The sequence below is a fragment of the Podarcis erhardii genome (genome assembly GCF_964252035.2).
Source record: "Podarcis erhardii genome assembly, chromosome: 13".
Lineage (NCBI taxonomy): Eukaryota > Metazoa > Chordata > Lepidosauria > Squamata > Lacertidae > Podarcis > Podarcis erhardii.
In genome coordinates, this window is record NC_138502.1 from 13499955 (window position 1) to 13520572 (window position 20618).

The 20618-nt window shown below is 45.2% G+C and overlaps 1 protein-coding gene across 2 annotated transcripts; it reads left to right on the top strand.

Moving 5' to 3' along the window:
• The first annotated feature begins 4779 nt into the window (after positions 1-4779).
• Positions 4780-19839, top strand: STX4 (syntaxin 4). Of its 2 annotated transcripts, none has more exons than XM_081835287.1 (11): positions 4780-5471; positions 9634-9744; positions 10929-11028; positions 12584-12658; positions 12846-12916; positions 13007-13115; positions 16278-16354; positions 16449-16586; positions 17265-17375; positions 17752-17887; positions 18357-19839. In XM_081835287.1, the coding sequence occupies exons 1-10, from the start codon at positions 5442-5444 to the stop codon at positions 17833-17835; spliced, it is 906 nt and encodes a 301-aa protein (XP_081691413.1). In that variant the 5' UTR covers positions 4780-5441; the 3' UTR covers positions 17836-17887; positions 18357-19839. The 2 variants fall into 2 exon arrangements, with proteins under 2 accessions (XP_081691413.1, XP_081691414.1); XM_081835288.1 differs by lacking the exon at positions 4780-5471 and adding an exon at positions 5584-6798.
• The last annotated feature ends 779 nt before the right edge of the window (positions 19840-20618 follow it).

The following is a 20618-nucleotide window of genomic DNA, read 5'->3' on the forward strand; positions in this document are numbered from 1 at the left end:
TAGCAATACTGAACCGTCAAATATTTTTTTAAAAAATAAATAGAATATGCAACACATGGCAGGACCTCATTTCCTCATATTATTTTGATCTACACCAGTAGGGTGCCTCCTGGTTTAGGCGAGGATAACTAATAAAAAGGGAACGGAGAAATGGTGTGCAGTTGAGTGTAAGGAAGTCTGATTTTTCACTTCAGTGTTTTCTTTGAAATGTTGAATTCTTCTTTTTTAAAGCACATGCTGAATCTGCCTATTAGGTAATCCAGCACCGCCTATAGGGTACAAAGAGCCAGGTACAAAGGTTCTCCTATGCAAGCACTACTGAAGTGAACCAGAACATAAGGACACAAGAGCCCTGCAGGAACAGGTCCATGCGCCAACTACTCCAGCATCCGGCTCTCACAGCAGCCAACCAGAGGCTTATGGGAAACCTGAAGGCAGGACCGGAGTGCAATAGCAACTCTCCCCCCCCCCTTCCTTGCGCTCTCCAGCAACTTGAACCTGTACAAGAGCATCACAGCTTGTTCCACTAATGCTCACATAACGAAACTTCCCAGTGGGGTGTTGTCGTCCCCAATAATTTTGTGAGAGCAGGGGTACAACTTGGTACTTTTCACCCCATGGATGGAAATATATTGGCTGTCTCTTAGTGCAGACCCAGGTCATCGAGCCTGAGCTTCCGCAGTTGCCGCCTGCCATGAACCATCATTGGCAAGATTGGCAGCAACAGCAGCTGACAGGTTCCTATGCTTAAGATGTATTTTATTCCCTTGTTAATTGTGCTGTTTTAAATGTGCATTTTATATTTGACTTCCTTTAGCAATCTTTTCTTTCGACATGTTTGATATAATTGTTGTTGTTAACTGCGATAAATGTTGTGCGTTCTGTAGTTGACCTCGTCTGTGATGTTTTATTCTGAAATCTTTAATATTTTAGTTCCCTGTTAATTGTGTTGCTTTGAATGTATAGTTTGACTTCCTACAGTAATTTTGTTATTTCGGGTTGTTTTATTTGATGTTTTCATGTGCTCTAAACCGCTTTGAGATTGTTTTCTGAAAAATATAAAGCGGTATAGAAATGAAATTAATAATAATAATAATAATAATAATAATAATAATAATTCTCACCAACACACACTAACAAAAGCTAGGACCAGACATAAGCCACCATGCAGTCGTGTTACACCACTTCCCCCATTTTAACAGTACAAGTACATGTGCATTTGCTCACAAAGTACTGTATTCCCATTGTGTTCAATGGGACTTTCTCTTTTATGTGTTTAGGACTGCAACCTTAGTAGACAATGGGTCCCTTACTGCAGGAGACAATTCCTCCTATCCTGCCTCTCTGAACCACACTACCCCCCCCCCCACACACACCTCCTCCGCCTTGGCTGCAGGGATCAGTTCATCCCTGTTCCCGTCACGGAGCTTTGCAACCTCCTGAGTCACCGGCTGCGCTATTGACACAGACAGCCAGGGCAACCTGCCAAGGCAGCCAGCAAGGGGACTGGCCTGACGCACGGTGGCTCCAGATCCGTCGGTCCTCCAAGCAACAACAAGCCAAAGCCCCTCCACCTGCAAAGCAGCAAAAACAACACCACCACCCCACCCACAATCTACCAAGCCCTTCCACACACAGAGAGACCCCAGTAAACCTAGACATTGCCACAAAAATGAAAGCATCTCGGCTCACTCCCCTGATAGAAAGGATGGGAGGTTTGCCTCTCTACAGAGTCTGTTTCCTTGCGATACGAAAGGGAAGGAGCTCTGGAGACTCTGCTTATTTACAAATCTATAAGCAGACCCCCACCCCCAACCGCAGGCAGAACAACTGCTCATGTTGCAGCAGATTTTCAAAGAGGAATAGTTGCAGTGCAAACACACGTAGACACTCCAAGGCTATGGCACACACCCCAGGTGTTTTGCTAGAACTCATAAAGCTCCTGGTTTCTCCATCTGCCCAAAGTCAAACTGCTTATTTTTTTGGCCCACGTCCCAGCACCAAGAGAACACTCTTCTTAGATCCCACACTGCAGGTAGATTGCTAATTAAGGAAACATCGCCTAGTCATTAGTTCTCACTGAAGAAATAGCAGCTGATCCTCCTGGATCATCAGCTCAATGAAAGGAGGCAAACCTATCTCTGGTTTCTTTAAAACGGAAAGGAGGACAGTGCCACTTTTAAGAGCAGCATAGATGAAGAAATTTCAGCTGGTACAGATTTTATAAGCCTAGCTTGATAAACTTGCACCTGTCAGTGTGTATGCCACACAGCTAGCCAAAGGACAATGAACCTTTGTGCTTCTTTACACCTGCTCACCCTCTTTACTGTCAGGGCATGGGGAAGGGCCACGGCTCAGTGCTACTGCATTCTCTTTGCAGGAAGAAGGTCCCAGCTCCAATCTCCAACTTCTTTAGGTAAGGCTAGGTATGTACCCTGTTTGAAACCCTGGAGAGCCACTGCCAGCCAGTGTAGACAATGGTGAACTAGATGGACCAATGGCCTTACTCAATATAAGGGATCAGCCTTTTTACAAGCTGGCATAAAACAAACTGGTGTAAATTAAGCTGATGCAAAGTACAGCAGATCCATTCAGGAGCAGGGCTATTCCTGGCTGAGCTGGCGCAAGCCTGACAGAGGGAAAATGAGGCTTTAAAAGAGTGTTTGGGTCACACCACTCTTTTTTTGCTGGCTTAACTTATGCTGAGTTGCCAAGCCAACATGTTTAGGACCCAGCCTATGTCACCTCTCTGGTTCTGCCACACAACACCCCTTTTCCAGGGCTTATGCCAGTTTAAGATATGCCAGACTTTGGCTGAGCCAGGTATCTCCAGCTGAGCCAAGGATGGCGAGCTATGCTGGTGTAGCCCAGTTGTGCTGGGAACCTCCCAGCTCAGCCAGAGATCCACTGGATCCTAACCCTACTCATCCCAGTGGATATTGTTATAGGACTGCTCTTAAGGCAGTCATCCCCAAACTTGGCCCTCCAGCTGTTTTGGGACTACAACTCCCATCATCCCTAGCTAACAGGACCAGTGATCAGGAATGATGGGAATTGTAGTCCCAAAACAGCTAGAGGGCCGAGTTTGGGGATGTCTGTTTTAAGGCAACCCACTGATTCTACAACAGAAAACAATTAATTCAAAATGAAACATACAAATCTGCCATGGCAAACAAATCTGAGTCAGGGTTACAAGTCCTGCAGATATTAAATCCCAAAATTAAATAGGGTTTATTTTATGGAATACCTGTACATTTTACTGAAGTGCAGAAGCCAATATAAATTGACATTGGACTACAGAAGCACGCTATGCCCAGGGTTGTTCTGAAAACTACCACAAATTATTTCATTAATCTGAAGGTTGTGCAAGCTGCTCTGAAAAATATCTGAAGGGTAGATGTAACTCTGTTACTAAAATAAATGAAGCACACTCTGTAAGAAGGGATCTGGTGAATCAAACCCAAGGTCCATTTACATCTACTCCATCTTTTATCCCAAAGTGGCCAACCAGATGCAGCTGGTAGTCATTGTAGTACTATCTCAGAGCATAAAGGTTGCACATATTCAATAGGGAATATTCTCTCCTATTTTTAATACTGTACTAATCTATTCCAATCTTTCAGAGCATAATTAACAAGCACCTCTGCTATTTACTACCATTGCCACAGGAAACCCTGGTGTTCATTTTACAGCTTACTTTCTAAAAGTAGCATTTTCGGGACACATCTTGACACTGTCCATTCTTCCCTCTCCTGAATCTACTGCAAGGCCAACCAGTTTCATTCATTGGATGATCCCAAGTTCTAACATCACAGTAGCAGGAGAAAAACTTCTTTCTAGCTACATCCTCTACACTATGCACCACTTAATAAGTGGGTTTTTTTAATAGTCATCTTTTTTTCTTAAACTAAAAGCCTCAATGTGTTTAGGCTTTCCTCAAAAGCAAAGTGCCCTGATCATTTTGGGTGCCCTTTTCAGGTCTACAATGTCCTTTTGGAGATGAGATGATCAGAACATACATTATTAGTAATTTATAGTACATTGACAGGAAAATGAAGAAAGCAACTTTCTTCCAAATTACCAATGGAGGCAAAGAGTTGCCAACCTTTTTTCCTGGCAAAGGTTCATGTAGTAGCTTTGACAGCCAGAAATTCAGTGGGCAAAGATTTATTTCCCATTACAGCCCCTGCATTTTGGGCTTCACCAGCTGAATTTCTGTGAACTAAAGATGTGGACGCGGGTGGCACTGTGGGTTAAACCACAGAACCTAGGACTTGTTGATCAGAAGGTCGGCGGTTCAAATCCCCGCGACGGGGTGAGCTCCCGTTGCTCGGTCCCTGCTCCTGCCAACCTAGCAGTTCGAAAGCACGTCAAAGTGCAAGTAGATAAATAGGTACCGCTCCAGCGGGAAGAGAAATGGCATTTTCGTGTGCGTTGCTCTGGTTCGCCAGAAGCGGCTTAGTCATGCTGGCCACATGACCCGGAAGCTGTACGCTGGCTCCCTCGGCCAATAAAGCGAGATGAGCGCCGGAACCCCAGAGTCAGCCACGACTGGACCTAATGGTCAGGGGTCCCTTTACGTTTAAAGGTGGTGGTGTGTGAGGAAAGACTAGCATTTTCCATAGGTGAGAAGGGGAACCTGTTGCCTATTGGCCGGTTTTAATTCATTTAAAATTTGTTCGAAATTTAAATAGTCTGTATCCCAAAACTGGCGGTTATATTAAAAACAAATTCGGAGCTGCACATTCCAAATCATTTCCACACGACACTACTTTTTTTAGCAAAGGACTACTGTATTGAGTATTGGCCAGAATTAGTGGGACACTCTACGCATACATGTAGCTCTATGGTTCTCAATGACAGCCGATGTCCAGCCGACGAAAAACGACATCCGGTAGACGCAGATGAACTTCCGGCAGCGGCCATATTGAAGTCAAGAAAGGAATATTCATTATGGCCGTCCCAAGTCGCCGCCTCCTCCGGTTGCTTTTTTTAAAAAAATTAAAAATCCTCCGTTGTAATGATTCCGAATGACAGAAAAAAGCGGGTCCCGGGTAGACTCTGTAATAGCAATAAACATACTAAATCTATCCCTGGTGTCTGCCTTCCTCTTCCGCTGCTTCTCCACTGGCTAAGGGGTTGAGGGTGAAAACCGCCGCGTCGAGCGCCGGGGCCAGAAGGCGCATGCGCAGTACGAGCTAGGTGGCGACAGAGTGTGTTTCTCTTCCCCCTTCTTTTTGCCTCTCGAGCAACCTTCCCGCGAGGAAGAAAGAGGCGGGGGAGGGGGAGGAGGCGGCGGCGAGGGAAGAGGAGGAGGAGGGACCTCCAGCGCGCGTGCGCAGTCTCCTCCTGCCCCTCCATTCCGATTTCCCCCCCTCCTCCCCCGCGCCACTTCGTCCCCGGGAGTGCGAAAAAGAAAAAAAAGGAGGGGGGAAGCAGCTATGAGGGACCGAACGGACGAGATCAGAGGGGTGAGAATCCTCGCGCGGCTGGCCACGCCCACAACGGTCGCCTTTGCTCCTCCCCTTTCCGTGCCTCCTTTGCGCCGTCGGCCACGCTCTCCCCCCGCGCGCCGCTTTCCCCTCGCCTTTTATAGGCTGTTCGCTCTCTCTGCCTCCTCGTCCCCGTCCTCCCCTCCCCCCCCCGCAGTCCCTTTTGCTCTTCTCATCCCCCCCTAAACCTCGCCCCAAATTTTAGGTCTCCTAAACCTCACCCCAAATTTGGCCCCTCGACCTCTGAAGGCCGATTTCCACCTCCCCTCACTGACCCCGACCGCCTCGAGGGGCCCCCATTGCTCGCTCCCCCCCGCAGGGTGTCAGGTGCGCACCTCCCCCACCCCAAAAACACAGCCAGGAGATGCCATTTTCGCTTCTGTTATTCGCAGTCTGGATTTCATAAATTCCAAACTTCCCCTCCCCTTGACAGTCAAAAGCTTTCCTTTCCAAATGCGCGTTTTCCTCTCGGGCTCCTGTGGGGGGCGCTGTTTTCCGTCCCTCCCTCCCGTGATCATGGTCTCCCACTTTCCCACTCGCCTCCCCCAACCCAGTTCTCGGTTTGTTTATCTGCTCTCTTCATCCCTGTATCCTCCTCCTGCTGCCTCCAGTTATTTCCCCTTCTCTGTCACCCTCGTTATTCCATCCACTCTTTGGGTTGCCCTCCTGAGAGTATCCTCATCTCTGCCCTCCCTTTTCCATAGTCTGCCTCCCAGCATTTTTATATTTCTTCCCTGCACCCCATTTGTCCTCACACTGTGCTCCTTTCGTCCCCCATATTCACGTAACACTCCCTTGTCCCTTCTTGCATCGGTTCCCTCTTCACTCGTCTTCTCTTCTGCTCTCTTCATAGGCTTTCTCTTAGCTACTACCCCACCCCAATGTTTTAGTGGAAAAAACCATGGAAAGGAGTTGGGGTACATTAGGCCCCCAGGAATTTCCAGAGATCAAAAGAAGTTGGAGATGTTAACTCATTTGGGCAGGGCAATATTGCACACCAAAGCGATACCCAAATAACGCCACTGGATGTTGCATTGGTCTTTCGTCTTGGGAGGCAGCAACTGGTGTGGATAGTGTCAGACATTTGGTTGGGAAAATGTGTAAAATCCAACTCAGCCATGCATCTTACCAGGTGACCGTAGGTCGTCAACTCTCAGCCTTTCGGACCTCATAGGATTATTGTGGCTGCTGCCCTGATATCCTTGGAGGAAGGGTAGGATAGAAATATTATCAAAGAACCAGAATGTAAATGATGTTACATTAGGAAGTTACATTTGGGACTCACTTGTTACAAGATTCCAAAATGGTAAGTGGTTTGAGAGGGAGAGATAGAGGGACCAAGTTTGATTCTGTCTCAGGGTTTGAACAATGTTTGCAGATGGCTTAATGCAAAAGTCACCTTCCACTTAGTTATGCATTACATTTAAGATGCTTTTCAGTGTCAGCAAACAATACTATGGCTGTATTCCCGTTGCCTTTCTTGTCCTCCAGAATGCTTCAGCTCCTGTGTATAAACATGGAATTTCTAGGCTTTGCTTTGTTAAGATTTCGGTATCTCTGCCCTGACCGTTCGTCCCTTTGTCTCTCCATCTTTATCAGTAGCGAGAAAATACAGATTTAGGAAACATATTACTGACTTCTCATGTCAGTTTCAGATGTTTGTCGTTCTTACTAGAAAGGAAACCAGGGTGGTTTCACACTAATATAAAAAATAGCTGCTAGTTTTGTTTTTTGCTTTCAAGTCCGTTGTCAAATTTGACACAGGAAGGGAGTGAGCTGGCACATCTGCACCATGCACAATGGTATATTCCAATTAAGCAGGGACTGAATCATAATCTGTGGTTAAAGTTTAATTGGCTAAAGCTTGCAGCCCTAATTAAACAGTAGTAATGTTCCTACTACCTATATAGATTACTTTGATAAAGAAGATTGTTGGCCTTTGAAAGCTTATGCCACAATTAAAATGAATTAGTTTTAAAGATGCCACTATAGTTCTTCTGGAGTCATCTACTTTTTGGAATATATAGTGGGTTCTTTTCATAACAGTTCTGTTTGAGAAAGTGTCTCACAAGCAGGATTATCTTTATTTTTTTTTAAAAAAAGCAAACTAAATGGAATTCTGCACAAAGGTAGGGTAATTCAAATGACAATGCTGTCACTGCCTTGTAAGTACAGTGCAGCATTAGAAAGAGCTTCAGCCAGCATGGATCTCTAGCACAGGAGAGTGCACATTTGCATAAATATTTTGCATGAAATAGAGGGGCATGGAATTATGGAGGGTGCTGAAGCCCTCTCCCCAGCTGCTAGAAACTTTGATCAACCATTGTTTGGCTATTGACATTTCACCTAGTGTTGAACATGTAGATTCAAGCATTTCTTATCAGCCATGAGAGCTAGAAACTAGCTAGTGATGTTGTGCTTTTAAAGTTTATTCAAATGAAAGGTAATGAAATGAAAGTTTTTTTGGAACTGGATTCTATACCCTAGGTCACATTCTTGAGGTTTGATTTGCTCCCACAGAACCCTGGCCCATATGCACATTACTAATAAGACCTGTGTTGTGCATCTTCTCAACTGGGGGGAAAAATTGCCATTGCTACTGACACAAAGAAATGTGAGGTCCAAGTGAGTTGGAGCAGAATTCAGCCAAAGTACACAGAGGCACATCCCAGCCCCACTGGTTGAGGTTTTCATCCCAAATCCTTCATGAGTGGTACAGTGGTACCTCGGGTTACATACGCTTCAGGTTACATATGCTTCAGGTTATAGACTCCGCTAACCCAGAAACAGTACCTCGGGTTAAAAACTTTGCTTCAGGATGAGAACAGAAATCGTGCTCCGGCAGCAGCAGGAGGCCCCATTAGCTAAAGTGGTGCTTCAGGTTAAGAACAGTTTCAGGTTAAGAACAGACCTCTGGAACAAATTAAGTACTTAATCCGAGGTATGTGTCATGGCCAATTTCCAATCTAGGAGCAAAACACATATTTATTTATTTTTTGTTCTTGCTTATGTTGAATTAAAGACTGAGGCAAGAATGTTCTCCAACAAAGGAAGCCCTCAGTGTCCAACTTGTCTTCCATGTTTCCCAGTCACAGATTTTTCTCACTTTTGTACAAGATTACATGTTTAAAAATTGGTCAGTTTTATTGAGCAGCAAAATGTAGTGACCAGGTTGGCATCCACACAGAAATGTGTGTTACATTATATGCAGTGTTTGAAACTCCCATTGTTCTAGGCGCATCTTGCGACAAGGAATTTCATTAGTGCAAGCAGTTTCTGAGCTCTGGGCGTAGTACCGTCCCTACGATTTCAGATTAAAACTGCAGAGTGGAAGGAAAGGAGGACTTTTTTCTGCCTCCCCACTTCCAGCTACTCGCTGGAGAAGAGACCCTCTTAAGAATATTAAGGGGGTGGGCAGGAGAAGGACTAGGCCATGTGAAAAATGAACATAAAGTTTTAGCTGCAGTTCACTCATATTTAGCTTTGTATCCTTGTTATAAAAAAGTGTGCCTAGACATTCCGTTGTTGTGCCCATAATCTAGGTTTAAGGTACCATTTGTTTCCTAACTTTCATATCTCAGTTTCTAACACTGGTTATATGTCTACAACGTTGTTATGCATCTCATCCAGCAATAGATGCAGGTACCCGATCTACATGCCAGTTTTCCACATGCAGTTATGGCCAGATGAACATCCAGTGCCAATTGCACATCTTCTCACAGATGCCCATAGCTCTCAAAAGTTCTGTATTAGTCTAAGAGTACAACAGTGTGTGTTGATAGAGAATAGGGAGAAAAACTGAATACACGAAACAGTTTTGTCTGTTCTTCTTCACAGCTGACTGGTGCCAAGTCAGCCTTTTAAGCAACCATGAAATGTTAGATTCTATTCAATCTTAGAACATGTGTCTTCTGTACTATGCAAAATGGAATGAAAATATTGTTTGAAAATACTGGTTTTAAATTGTTAGCTGATTTGGAAGTTGATTTGGATAGAAATGTTTGAAAATGAATGAAAATGAATCTTGTCTAAGAACAGTGTGGGATTTTTTGTCTGTGTTTCCCCCCCTCTCATCTGCAACACGTGTGCAGTGAGTGCTTTGGTGCATCTGATCTCTTCCCTCTACATCTCTCTTTAACAGAAGGATGTCGACTCGGACTGTGAAGAGACTGAACTCGATACTCTGGTCCCACAGCCAGGATCAGCAAGACCCAATGGCTCTCCAGATCCAACTGACGAATTCTTCCGAACGGTACCACAATCTTTCTTTCTAAGCATGTGCGGAGTTGACTTGAAAACTATCTTCCTGTGTGTGTGTGCATTCCAAGGTGCTGTGTGCATTGGTGGGACACGCATAAGCCCGTCCCATCCCGCATCTACCAACGTCCCACCCGCTTCTGGTGCCAAAAATGGCATCTATCAGCACGATCATCTTTGTTTTCACTATCCCATGGAAACTCTTCCACAATCACTTGACTTTTTTCTTGCTACAGTTGCTATTGCATGCTATTGGTTTGTTGCTATAATGTGTCAGAGGAGTTGGAGATCTTCTGGCTGCACATCTGAAGAACAATAAGACCATGCTTACCTCCCTGTCCTCCTTTCCTTATGTTAAGCTCTGGAGACCATCCTCCAGCTGCCACCACCCAGTGAGGTGAGGCAGGTGGCAACAGGAGAAAGAGAGAGCACCTTCGCTTTGGTGGTGCCCTGGCTGTGGAAGATTTGCCCATTGCCTGCCTTGTTATTTTTCCAGTGCCGGGCAAAAAACTTCTATTTTCCCAATCATTTCATAGTTTCATTCCCCCTGAAATTGGTTTTATGCTGAATTTCTGTTGTTTTTATATATCATGCAGTTTTAATGTTCCTGTTTTTATGAATAGTGTTTTATTTTTAATGTGCTGTGAGCTGTATGGGAGGAAATGTTTTAAATAAAATAAGAGGAGATAATTTGAATTCTGGCATCCGTGAACAGTCTTTGGTAAGCTGAAGCTGCATCAGTATTGCCCGCACACAGTAGTGTTTTTGTGTGATTTCTTGAGGGTGCAAATCACTTGAGCATTTTCTAGAACCCTATGGAGCAGACACATTATGCTTTCTGCTTATGTAAATAGATCTAGTCAGCCAGTACCCTGTGCTGGTGGCTTGTAGTTATACGCAGTGAGATATGAGTGGGTTTCATACTATGGAGATACCTCTTCATTGGCAACCCGCTTAATTGATTGAGATTTGGGGGTCATTGACAATGAAAAGGAAATGTATTTCTTCTTCTTCTTCTTCTGGTGTGTTATCATTAACCACCCCCAAAGAAAAGTGGAAAAGGGGAGGGTAGGAGACTGACAGCACTTCTATAATTGAATGTTGCTCCAAGATGAGGCCAGGGTTCAGCTGGTTAGTATTGACTCCTTCTCATCGTATCATTTTTTATTGCCTTCTCAGACACGTGGGATCCGTGAAGCCTTGAAGACTCTAGGAAGCAAAGTAAAAGATCTAGAGAAACATCAAACTACCATTTTGGCCACACCCCTCCCTGAGGATAGTAAGTTTGCAGTGGGGGAATGTGGGTGGTAAAGTAGAAGATATGGGCTGGGGGAAAACTGGGCAAAGTAGCTCTTGGAGGTAAGTGGCCAAGAAAAGTTGGCGAAAATAGTAAAATTTAGGGGCAGAGTTTAGTGGTATTTAAATTTCATGATTTAAAGTAGTGCAGAATTAGAATTGCCTTGTTGCAAAGTGCACATTGCTGTTTACTCCTAGCAGCCTCATATCTTGCTTTTCTTATGAATTATAGTTTGAAAAGATTCTGTGTACCGTATTGATTCAAAATGAAATCCAGTTGTATCTAAACAAAAACCTGCTTCTTGGTTTCAATTACCATCATGCAAAAATTGGTTATGATATTTTAAGAGGTGTCCAAATGCATAGAAATTAAGCAAATTTCCAAAATATAATTGATGTATACCCCCACCTTTCTTCTGTGGAACTCACGTTAATGTACATTGTATTCCTAGGCAGCCTCCAATCAAAGCACCGACCAGACTAGACCTGATTAGGTTTAGCAAGGATACTGCATTATGTGCCTTCAGGCCAAATTATGGATTGCGATAGTTTATACTGTTCCATCAGTGTGTGCATGACCACAGTAGACAAATTCATGCTTCAAAGTTGCTTACAGCCTAAAATAGACAGCAAGGGAACAACAGTAGGATGGAAAGGCAGACAAGGGTAGGAAGGAGTGAATAGGGGCAAATGCTATTCTGCATTGTTAAAAACTTGGTTAAATTAGGAATGAGGATTCGGATGGGTGGTTTAGCCGTCAGTTCCCAGTCAAAAGATATAGCTGCACAGTGCCAATTGTTAGAACATTAGAAAACCAGAGGGGGGTGGGATTGAAATACATTGTAAGCAGCCTTGAGAACTTTGATTGGTTGGCAGAATAGAAATACTCTAAAGTAAATAAGAGGAAAAGCCAAAGTCCATGCACAAAGGAGAAGGGGTGAGGAGAGAGTTGAATGAGCAGATGTTGTGCCAAGTTCATGTTCAGAGAAGAAGGGCCCGCTTGAAGAGGGCAGCAGGGGAAATGGGTGGAGTTGTTGGTGGGATATATTGAAGAACAAAAGCTGAAAGATAGCAGAACAAGACCATGGATAGCTTTAAAAGTAAAGGCAAAGGTTTTGTTCTATATACACAGGTAGAATGGACTGGAAAGCCAGTGAAAGGATCAGAAGATAGGCATCAGTGTGGTCAGAGAAACAGGATAAATGAGTAATATTGACAAAGGAGTTTTGCACTGAGGTGAGGAGACTTGAGGTTGTAGTTCAGGTGGACGCATGGAGCTTTGGTCAAAACAATATGGAGAAACAGCCATTTCTGCAGTGTTCTTCAGGAAGAAATGATATGGCCTAGCAATGGATTGAATGCGGGCAGAGCAACTGTAGTCCGTGTTCCCTTCAGTTGACCAAATGGCCTGCAGGAAAGGGATGTGGCAAAGAAGCACCTACATACATAACACCTTAGCAAAAGCCACATGCAAATGTAATCTAATTCTTCTCTGGCACAATCCCAGCTGTTGACTTTTTAACCTTGGTGTTTTCTAGGCATGAAGCAAGACCTGCAAAAGCTACGTGAGGAAATCAAGGAGCTGGCAAAAGACATTCGGACCCGCCTGAAAAGTGAGTGTGGGGGGAGGATTGGGCCTTAATGCATAAAAGGGAAGAGTGCTGGATGTCGGACCTCCTAGCTTCTGCTCTCCAGCTTTGTCTGTGTGCTCATTGTACTGAAACCAGGAGGAGGCCTTCTCTCTGTCTCCAGTAGAAAGTGGCGTGGCTTGATTGCAGCCCTGTTTATTTTTTAATATAGAAATTGAGCCCAAGAAGGATGGGGAAGATGAGAACAAAAACTCCATCAACGTTCGTATGAAGAGAACCCAGGTCAGATGCGGCCCAGCTAGCTCGCTTGGGTACTGGTGAGGAGGAGGCCACAGAAGTGTTCTTAAACCTTTCTTTCCATTTCTGCCTCAGCATGGGATCCTGTCCCAACAGTTCTTGGACCTGATCAACCAGTGCAATGCAACGCAGTCTGACTACCGAGACAAGAATCTGGAGCGCATCAGGAGACAGCTGCAGATCAGTGAGTGTCTGCTCTTTCTTCCCACTGGCTCCAGAGATGACTGCATTTCAGTGCCAAATCAGCAATCTCTGTTGCTGCAAGGTTCCTACGTACTAGAGTCGCCCAGAAGTCATGGGAACAAGTCATGGTGCCAGCCCTAAGGTAGCTGGCAAGATTTTGATTTGCCCAAAGTCATCTGGGTTGCCTGGTGGCTAAGATGAGTATCCTAAGCTTGGACATGGTGCCCTATTCTTATCACAATGCTGTTGTTAGAGATGTCCCAGAAACGCATGAGCTGTTGTGTTTGTGATGCTGGTCAGGGACACGTGGGTTTTATTTCTTTGCAATCTCTCTCTATAAGTGGATTCTGGCAGTTTTGTTGATTTTGTTTATAAAGCAAGTTCCTAGATCTTAGGAAGTGGGTATTGAAAACATGTAAACTGTGCATGGTGCAGGGCCCAGCAATGTTTCCACTGGTCAGATGATGTGTCTTTAAGGCCTGTTCTTTACACTTCTGTCTTTCCATCAGCTAGCAGAAGTGGAAACCATGCAAAATAAACAAGCATGCAAACTTGATTTGCATTGCACATTTTAGATGCAGAGTCATTTTACAGAGCAGGGGATACATGACATTGGCTTTAAAAAGAGAAAGCCTGTGACCATGTCACAGGCAACTTCCAAGCTCATAACTGCTGTTTTTTGCACACTTACTTTCCCATCCACACAAGTGTGTGTTGAGGCCCGTGCTCCTGAGAAAGACAAGCGGAACTGAGCAGTTCAAGGATACAGCTGCAGTGATTCCTAGCATGGTGAAGTCTGCCCAAGTTGTCTTATCAGAGTGACTTCACGCTGTAGCCAGATGAGGCTTTCATTTTTCTCCCCTGTGTGTTTGCAGGCATGTCTCTGGCCCAAAGACAAGCTATAGCTCTTTATGCTTTGGAGAAAATGACTATGCATATTGGTCTTGAGAGCACTTTTTTGTGGAGCCTAGGCTCAACTAGCACGCTGCACGGGGGCTATTAAAATTTCCTAAACTTGGGACACAAGGCAGGGGAGCACTGGCAACATTTCTAGTTTGGGGGAAGTTGCGAACACTGGTGGTCTTTGTGAGGAGGAGAATTGTCCTATTTCCTCCCTTCTGTGACTAATTTCAGGTACAGGGTTAGCAAAGCAGCGGAGAAACAGCTGCCAGTAATGAGATGCATTGTAGGTTGTGAATTGGGAAGGCATGGGGCCCAGAAGAGGAGGGTAGATAAGATGCGCATTTTAAAAAAATCAGTACTAGAAGACCTGGTTTTGCTAAAGCCTGGCTGTCTTCCAACAGGCAAGTTTTTCTTCCTGAAGCAGTTTCAAAGGTATCCTGTTGTGTGGGGTGGTGGTGGGGAAGGGTTAGTACAACCCTGGCTCCTAACTGAACCCTCCACCTCGCAGGTATTGTAAAATCTTGAAAGCCCTTTTGCTTTCAAACTGTTTTATATATATATATAAAGCTTCAGTGACGTGCTGCTACTTGTACGTGGGCCAAGTCATCTTCCTGTGGAGACGGATAGCGTCTGTCTGCTGTCCTCTAAAGGAAGATGACCTTGAAAGGCAGGAGAGTTGGAAGGGTAAGCTGCACAAAGCACACTTGGCCTGGGGTTTCACAGCCAAATGAGGGGAGGGAATGGGAGGAAGGTTTTCCAGCAATCTTTTCATTTCAGATAGGCGAGATCACACAAACCAAAACGTTGTCTGAAATTCCTGATGTGAAAGCTCTCCTAGTCTCCAACAGCAAATAAAGATGGTTTGTCAAGAAATATCCTTTAATCCAGCTGCCCCATCCTTCAGATGAATTTGAAAGCTAAAAGAGGTAGCAATTGTGCAGAGTGCTGAATAGGAGTAGGGGCAGCTGGAAGATCCCCATTCTGAAATCTCTCACAGGAGTGTTTGTGATGCTAAGATTTAATAACAATCTTCAGGAAAGCGTGAGCTGTATCAGGGATCCCCCGTAACAATTTTCTAGCGAATGTGCACCAAAGGCACCACTAATATTTAAGCAGGGCTTGAAACAAACTCTGAAGAGCTGGGTCCTCGCTACCAGCCCTGTGGAAGGAGGTGTGAAGGCAGTGTGGGAAGAATTGTGAACTCTTACCCTGGAAGCCCCCAAGCCTGCCCTACTCCAGTATTCTGCCTGCAGAGAGTAGGCAGTTTCATATTTCACCATAAAACATTCTGCATCTCACTGTAGAGGGGGAAAGCTTGCAAATATGTGAACAGTTCTTGCAAAAAAGCTTAGGAGCTAGAGAGGCGCTTTCAGGGCAGCTTTTAATAACTGGTCAGTGATGGCCCATCACTCAGCATCAGCCCAATCCCTCCTTGTAAAGTCTAGATTTTGGTTTGGTCCTCACCACCAGTGTCTACGGTGTCTCATTTCATCTATACTCGACTTTAACATAAAGCTGAGGCAAAAATCTAAATATAGAGGGGGAAAGGGAAGAGAGGATACCAAACTGTCTAACAAGATTAGTGTTTTTCCAGAGCTCCACAAAACCTTGGAAGCTTTATTTTTATTTATAAATGTATATTCTCTTTCTGCTGAATCATATCCACAGTGGGTTTTGTTAAAGCTGCGTTAATCTTTTAGTTCAGGATTGCGCTGAGGCTGCAATCCTGTATACATTTACCTGGGAATAAGCCCCACCGAGCTCACTGGGAATTATTTCTCAGCCAGCATGCATAGGATTGCACTGTAAAAAATGAAGGAAGATTTAATGCTTTTTAGGCCTGTTGATGTGGAATCGGTTCCCTGAAGGTAAAAAGTTTTGAAAACCTCCTCAGTAACCTAGAATAAAGCAAAGCAAATATTTAAACCACCATTGAAGAATGCATCATGTTGGAGTTTAGAGCACAAAATGTCAAGCCCCTGACAGTAGACTTCAGGCAGAGAGCTTCACCTCCCTTCAACTAGGCAGTACATCATGACAGAAGGCTTTGTGGCACCACAGCTGAGTAACAAGCACAGTGGTGCTGTGTGGCCCTTGAGTTCCGATTTTGGAGGTGTGTGGGATTTAGTGCCTTTAGACAGGAGGGGTAGTGAAAGGGTTCAAGGCAGGCTGCTGAGAGTGAGGGAGTCTGGCTTTGCTTCTTATTTTGGGCAGGAAACCTTGCTTTGCTGCTGAGCCTGCTTTCTTCATTCCCCTTCAGCTAACAGCGGGGCAGTTTCTGATGAAGAGCTGGACCAGATGCTGGAGAGTGGTCAGACAGAGGTGTTTGTTTCCAATGTGAGTACCAGAAGGCGAGGCCTTGGGAGGGCATCAGGTAGAAAAGGGGCCTGGGCCCTCGGCTAACTTATCCGGCTGCACTTGCTCCCCGCAGATCATGAAGGACACGCAAGTGACGAAGCAGGCTCTGAACGAAATCGAGACACGGCACAGTGAAATCCTCAAGCTGGAGCGCAGCATCCAGGAACTCCACGAAATGTTCCTGTACCTGGCCACTGAAGTGGAGCTGCAGGTATGGCAGTGGGGGAGGAGAAAGAAGGTACTCGGGATCCAGGTGCTCTTGGGAATACAGGAAGCTGCCTTAAGCCAAGTTAGACCATTGGTCCAACTAGCTCGGAGTTCTCTACACTGACTGGCAACAGACACATGTTGTTCCCAGCCCTACCGGAAGATACAGGTGCTGTCTGCAGGCACCGAGTCCTTCCTCACTCTTCCTTCCCTGGTGGGAAGGGGTCAACTCACAATTCCATCTTGTTTCTGCTTTGGCTTCTTACCAGCCTTCAAGCTCCTTTCTGTCACTCTTCTTGCCAAGTACACTTCCCATCCATGCCTCCTAAGAGTTTTTACACAGATTTAATATGGGCTTAGTTATTGTGATGAGGTTGCTAGAATTTGAGGAGGTGTGCTCACTTTTGTTTTTTTCCTGGCCTGTACTGGATGATTTCTTATGTACTCTCACTGTTTTGTTTGACCTTGTTCTCTCTCTCTCTCCTTAGTGGCCCCATGCAGACCCAGACCCACCTCTTACCTACCCAGGGGAAGCTTCTTTGCTCCCCTCACATATTTTCCCTGGCCACCCGCCCTTGCCCCAGCGCTAGTTGTCTGTCGTCTCTTCTCCCCACCCCACCTCTCTCCCATTCAACTCAGAGGTTTCTTCATACCTCATCCCCACCCCTTTGACTGCATTTAGGGAGAGATGATTGACAGGATAGAGAAGAACATCCTGGATTCAGAGGACTACGTCAAGAAAGGGCAGGTCCACCTCCACATGGCTCAAGAGAACCAAAAGAAAGCTCGCAAGGTAAATTGACTGTGTTCGCTGGAGAAATTTGGGTTGTATCTCCTTTAAAATGAATAGACCTCGTTTGTATCATGCTTACATGCAACTGTGCTGTGCAAATGGCAAAAGTTGGCAACCTGGGAACATCTGCTTTGACTTAAGGAGGGAAAGCACTTGCCAAGCCTTTATTGTTCCAGATAGATGTTTGAGATGATGGACAATGCCTGATGAAATCTCGGAAGAAGGGGGGGGGTGTTTTGGTGCTTTGTCAGAGTGCCTTGTTCTTCCTCCCTGTGGCTAGCAGATGAACGAAAAATATAGCAGGAGCTGAGAGCTCTCTCTCTGGCCATCTGCCTTAACACCTTTTTTGCCTGTTCTCTGCTTTGGGGCTCTGCAGAAGAAGTTCATGATTGCCATCTGCCTGACAGTCACGGTGCTCATCATCATCGTCATCATTGGTGTATCCATTGCAGTTGGCTAGGAGGGCTCCCAGTTCTGCCTCTCCCTTCGTGCTGTGTTGCTGGAGCCCGATGGTGCGTATAGGGAACCAAGATGCGAGGAACGGTTGCACATTTGGGGGGAGAGGCATGGTCAACACCTGGGCTTCTAGAGGCTCATGCTCAGAGGTGTCTTATCTCGTGCCAAGGCAGGTTCTTCCCTCTGGGTTACAAGAGGCTTGATGTAGCTCCAGTGCAATTTTGCAACAGTCTCTTGCTGCTGTTACACATGGGTGGGGCATAGTCATTTCCAGCTCTTTCTGACCTGGTCTGCACCACATGACAGAGCTAGAGGTGCTGCCTGCAACTAGTGATGGCTGAGGAATAAGTCTCTGCATTTCAAATGCCTTATGCCTCTTGCAGTGGCACCTAGACAGGCTAGGTAGGAGGAGGGAGTGGTGGGAGAGCTATTTTGCTAGGTGAAGGGCTTCAGTTGGGAACTGCAGTGAAGAGTTCTGACTCTGCCCTTTCCTTTCTTGTGAATTTTGGAATTTTCCCTCCTCAGGGCTCCATCTCTGGCTTCATCATGGTTCTGGAACGTCTGCCCTCTCCTGGGAGGCCTTTGCACTGATAGATGGCTGGCGGAGATGCATCCAGCCTTTCGCCCAGTCTTGAAAGCACATGCTGCCTGTGGCTGCCTCCTTTCCTGTTACCCAGAAACAAGAAGCCCCTGATTTCCCTGCATCCAAAACTGTTTCCAGATGCCTATAACTCTCAAGATCTATTCTAGAGCAAAGTCTCTGCTGTGTTTATTTTGGACTTCCTAGTTTGGTTTGTTTCGTGGCTTGCATTTGGGTCCTGTGTTTCTCCCCCAATGCATTCTGTGGCCTTGACCCATTCACAAGCAAATGGTCAGTTCCTGTCTTGGCCTCCTCCTCAACAGCATCCTCCCTTGCAATGAATTCTAGATGGCTCCTCATTTTGAGGAACCCCAATTCTCACATTCTGATCATGACAGCTGTGAGTTTTCCTTACCCTTTTTGTAGTTCCTGCCTTCTAAAATCTCCTCTGCCTGTCGTAGTTCTTTATCATGCATCTTGCTACAAGCCATGTCAGTTTTCTAAAGCTTCCCCCTTATCACACAGTATATTGTACATCTGTACAAGGGGACAGATGGATTTTGTACAGAACTTGGTGGTATGTCTGGTCTTTCATACCCACAAACTCAACACAGTTAGATGTGCCTATGAGGGAAGCAGCATGCAGCTCTGTTAATTTGTTCTAACTTACTGCCTTCGTCCTGACCTTGTTTGTTGGATTTTTAGAGGCCTTTAGTAAGTACATGGGGCCTGTTTCAGCTGAAGCAAAGGGCAGCAAGCCAAGACCTCTGGGTTCACATGGCTAAAATGCCTTCTATTGGTTTCTACCAAGCTGTTTGCCTCCTGCTTTCAGTTTTAAAGTTGACATTTTTTCCATGCCTCCTTCATCCGTGTGGCCCTCCTCCCAGCCGCCATGTCCCTGGTGCCTTAGGGGGTGTGTGCTCACAGCCCTTCTGAGCCCTGTGTATTATCTTAATCTTTTCTTTGGGTCTCTTTTCTCTCTTTGTACAATGAGATGAGAGATAATCCCAGTGCCAACCTTAAAAAGTATTGGGACAAAACCACACAAACAATATTTTTTGCTCCCTCAGGAAACCCGATCACAGGCCTTGAATTAGCCACCTGGAAAACTTGCCCAAGGGGCCAGGGGGAATCAAGATCTTGAAAGGAGGGTTATAGGAAGGAGTAGGAGTCAGAGCCCCTTGGGTTTGTCTGTCTGCAAATCTAGCTGAAATGGGTTGGGAAATCATGGAGAAAATGGAAGCCAGGACCTTTTGGCCTTGTTCCTGAAAATTTGATATTTTTCTACTTTGGAAAAAGAGGACTTGTCTAGATCAAAGCATTTAGCAAACTGTTCCAGTTGCCTTGGAGATTGAATGTAAAGAAAAGAAAAGCAGCCTGCCTCAAATTATTTTGTAATATAAAAATAAAAGCACTTTCTAGAATGTCTGCAAAGTTGTGGTTTCATTGTTGTCCCCAATGCGAGAAGCTCCTTCCCACCATTCTGTCAGTCTTGGATGCCTTTGACTGAAACTGGAAGGAAGAGGCTGTGGGAATAACTTGGCATGGAGTAAGAGTTACGCTTGCATGTACACTTGAAACCTTTAGTTTTATTAATGCGTCACATATTCCAGGCCTTAGCTGTGAAGTTGAGGAACTTCTGAGACACTGGAACAAGTTAATTCCAGTTTGACACCTCTCTGCTTGTTTGCATTTTAGCTGTTGTCTCACCCCACAGAAGAAGCCATAATTTCAGTAGTGATTCATTGCCACCCCCTGCTTCTCTTGTAGATGGTAGCCGGCTATGAGTGTGCTTTGCTCCTGGGGCACAGGCAGGAGAGGATACTTCGAGGGATCTTTCTTGAAGAGGGGTCTCAAACTGCATTTTAAAGTATCACCCCAAGGTACAAGTTTAAATGCCTCTTCCAAATGTAATTCAAGAGCCATTTTAGAGAGCAGCTGTTTTATACTGCTGTGTTCCCCAGAAAGCACCTTGAGTGTGAAGGGAAGATAAACACAGCTAGATACAATCTGCGAAGGAGCCTTGGTTGTGACTAGCAATCTGCATTTCCCCTTCTCATTTTTACATGCTCACAATGGAAAACACCAGTTTCTACACAGAGGACCCCTCAGACCCAGCAAAGCAATATCACCTTAGTTGCTAACAAACACTTCTTGGCTGAGAAAGATTGAATCCAAAGATACATTCTGAGATAGGGTAGGGAGGA

Coding starts and splice junctions, on each gene's coding strand:
- STX4 (XM_081835287.1), top strand. CDS start 5,442: ATGAGGGACCGAACGGACGAGATCAGAGGG. Junction 5,472..9,633: donor GAACGGACGAGATCAGAGGG/GTGAGAATCCTC, acceptor TCTCTTTAACAG/AAGGATGTCGACTCGGACTG. Junction 12,917..13,006: donor TTCGTATGAAGAGAACCCAG/GTCAGATGCGGC, acceptor TTTCTGCCTCAG/CATGGGATCCTGTCCCAACA.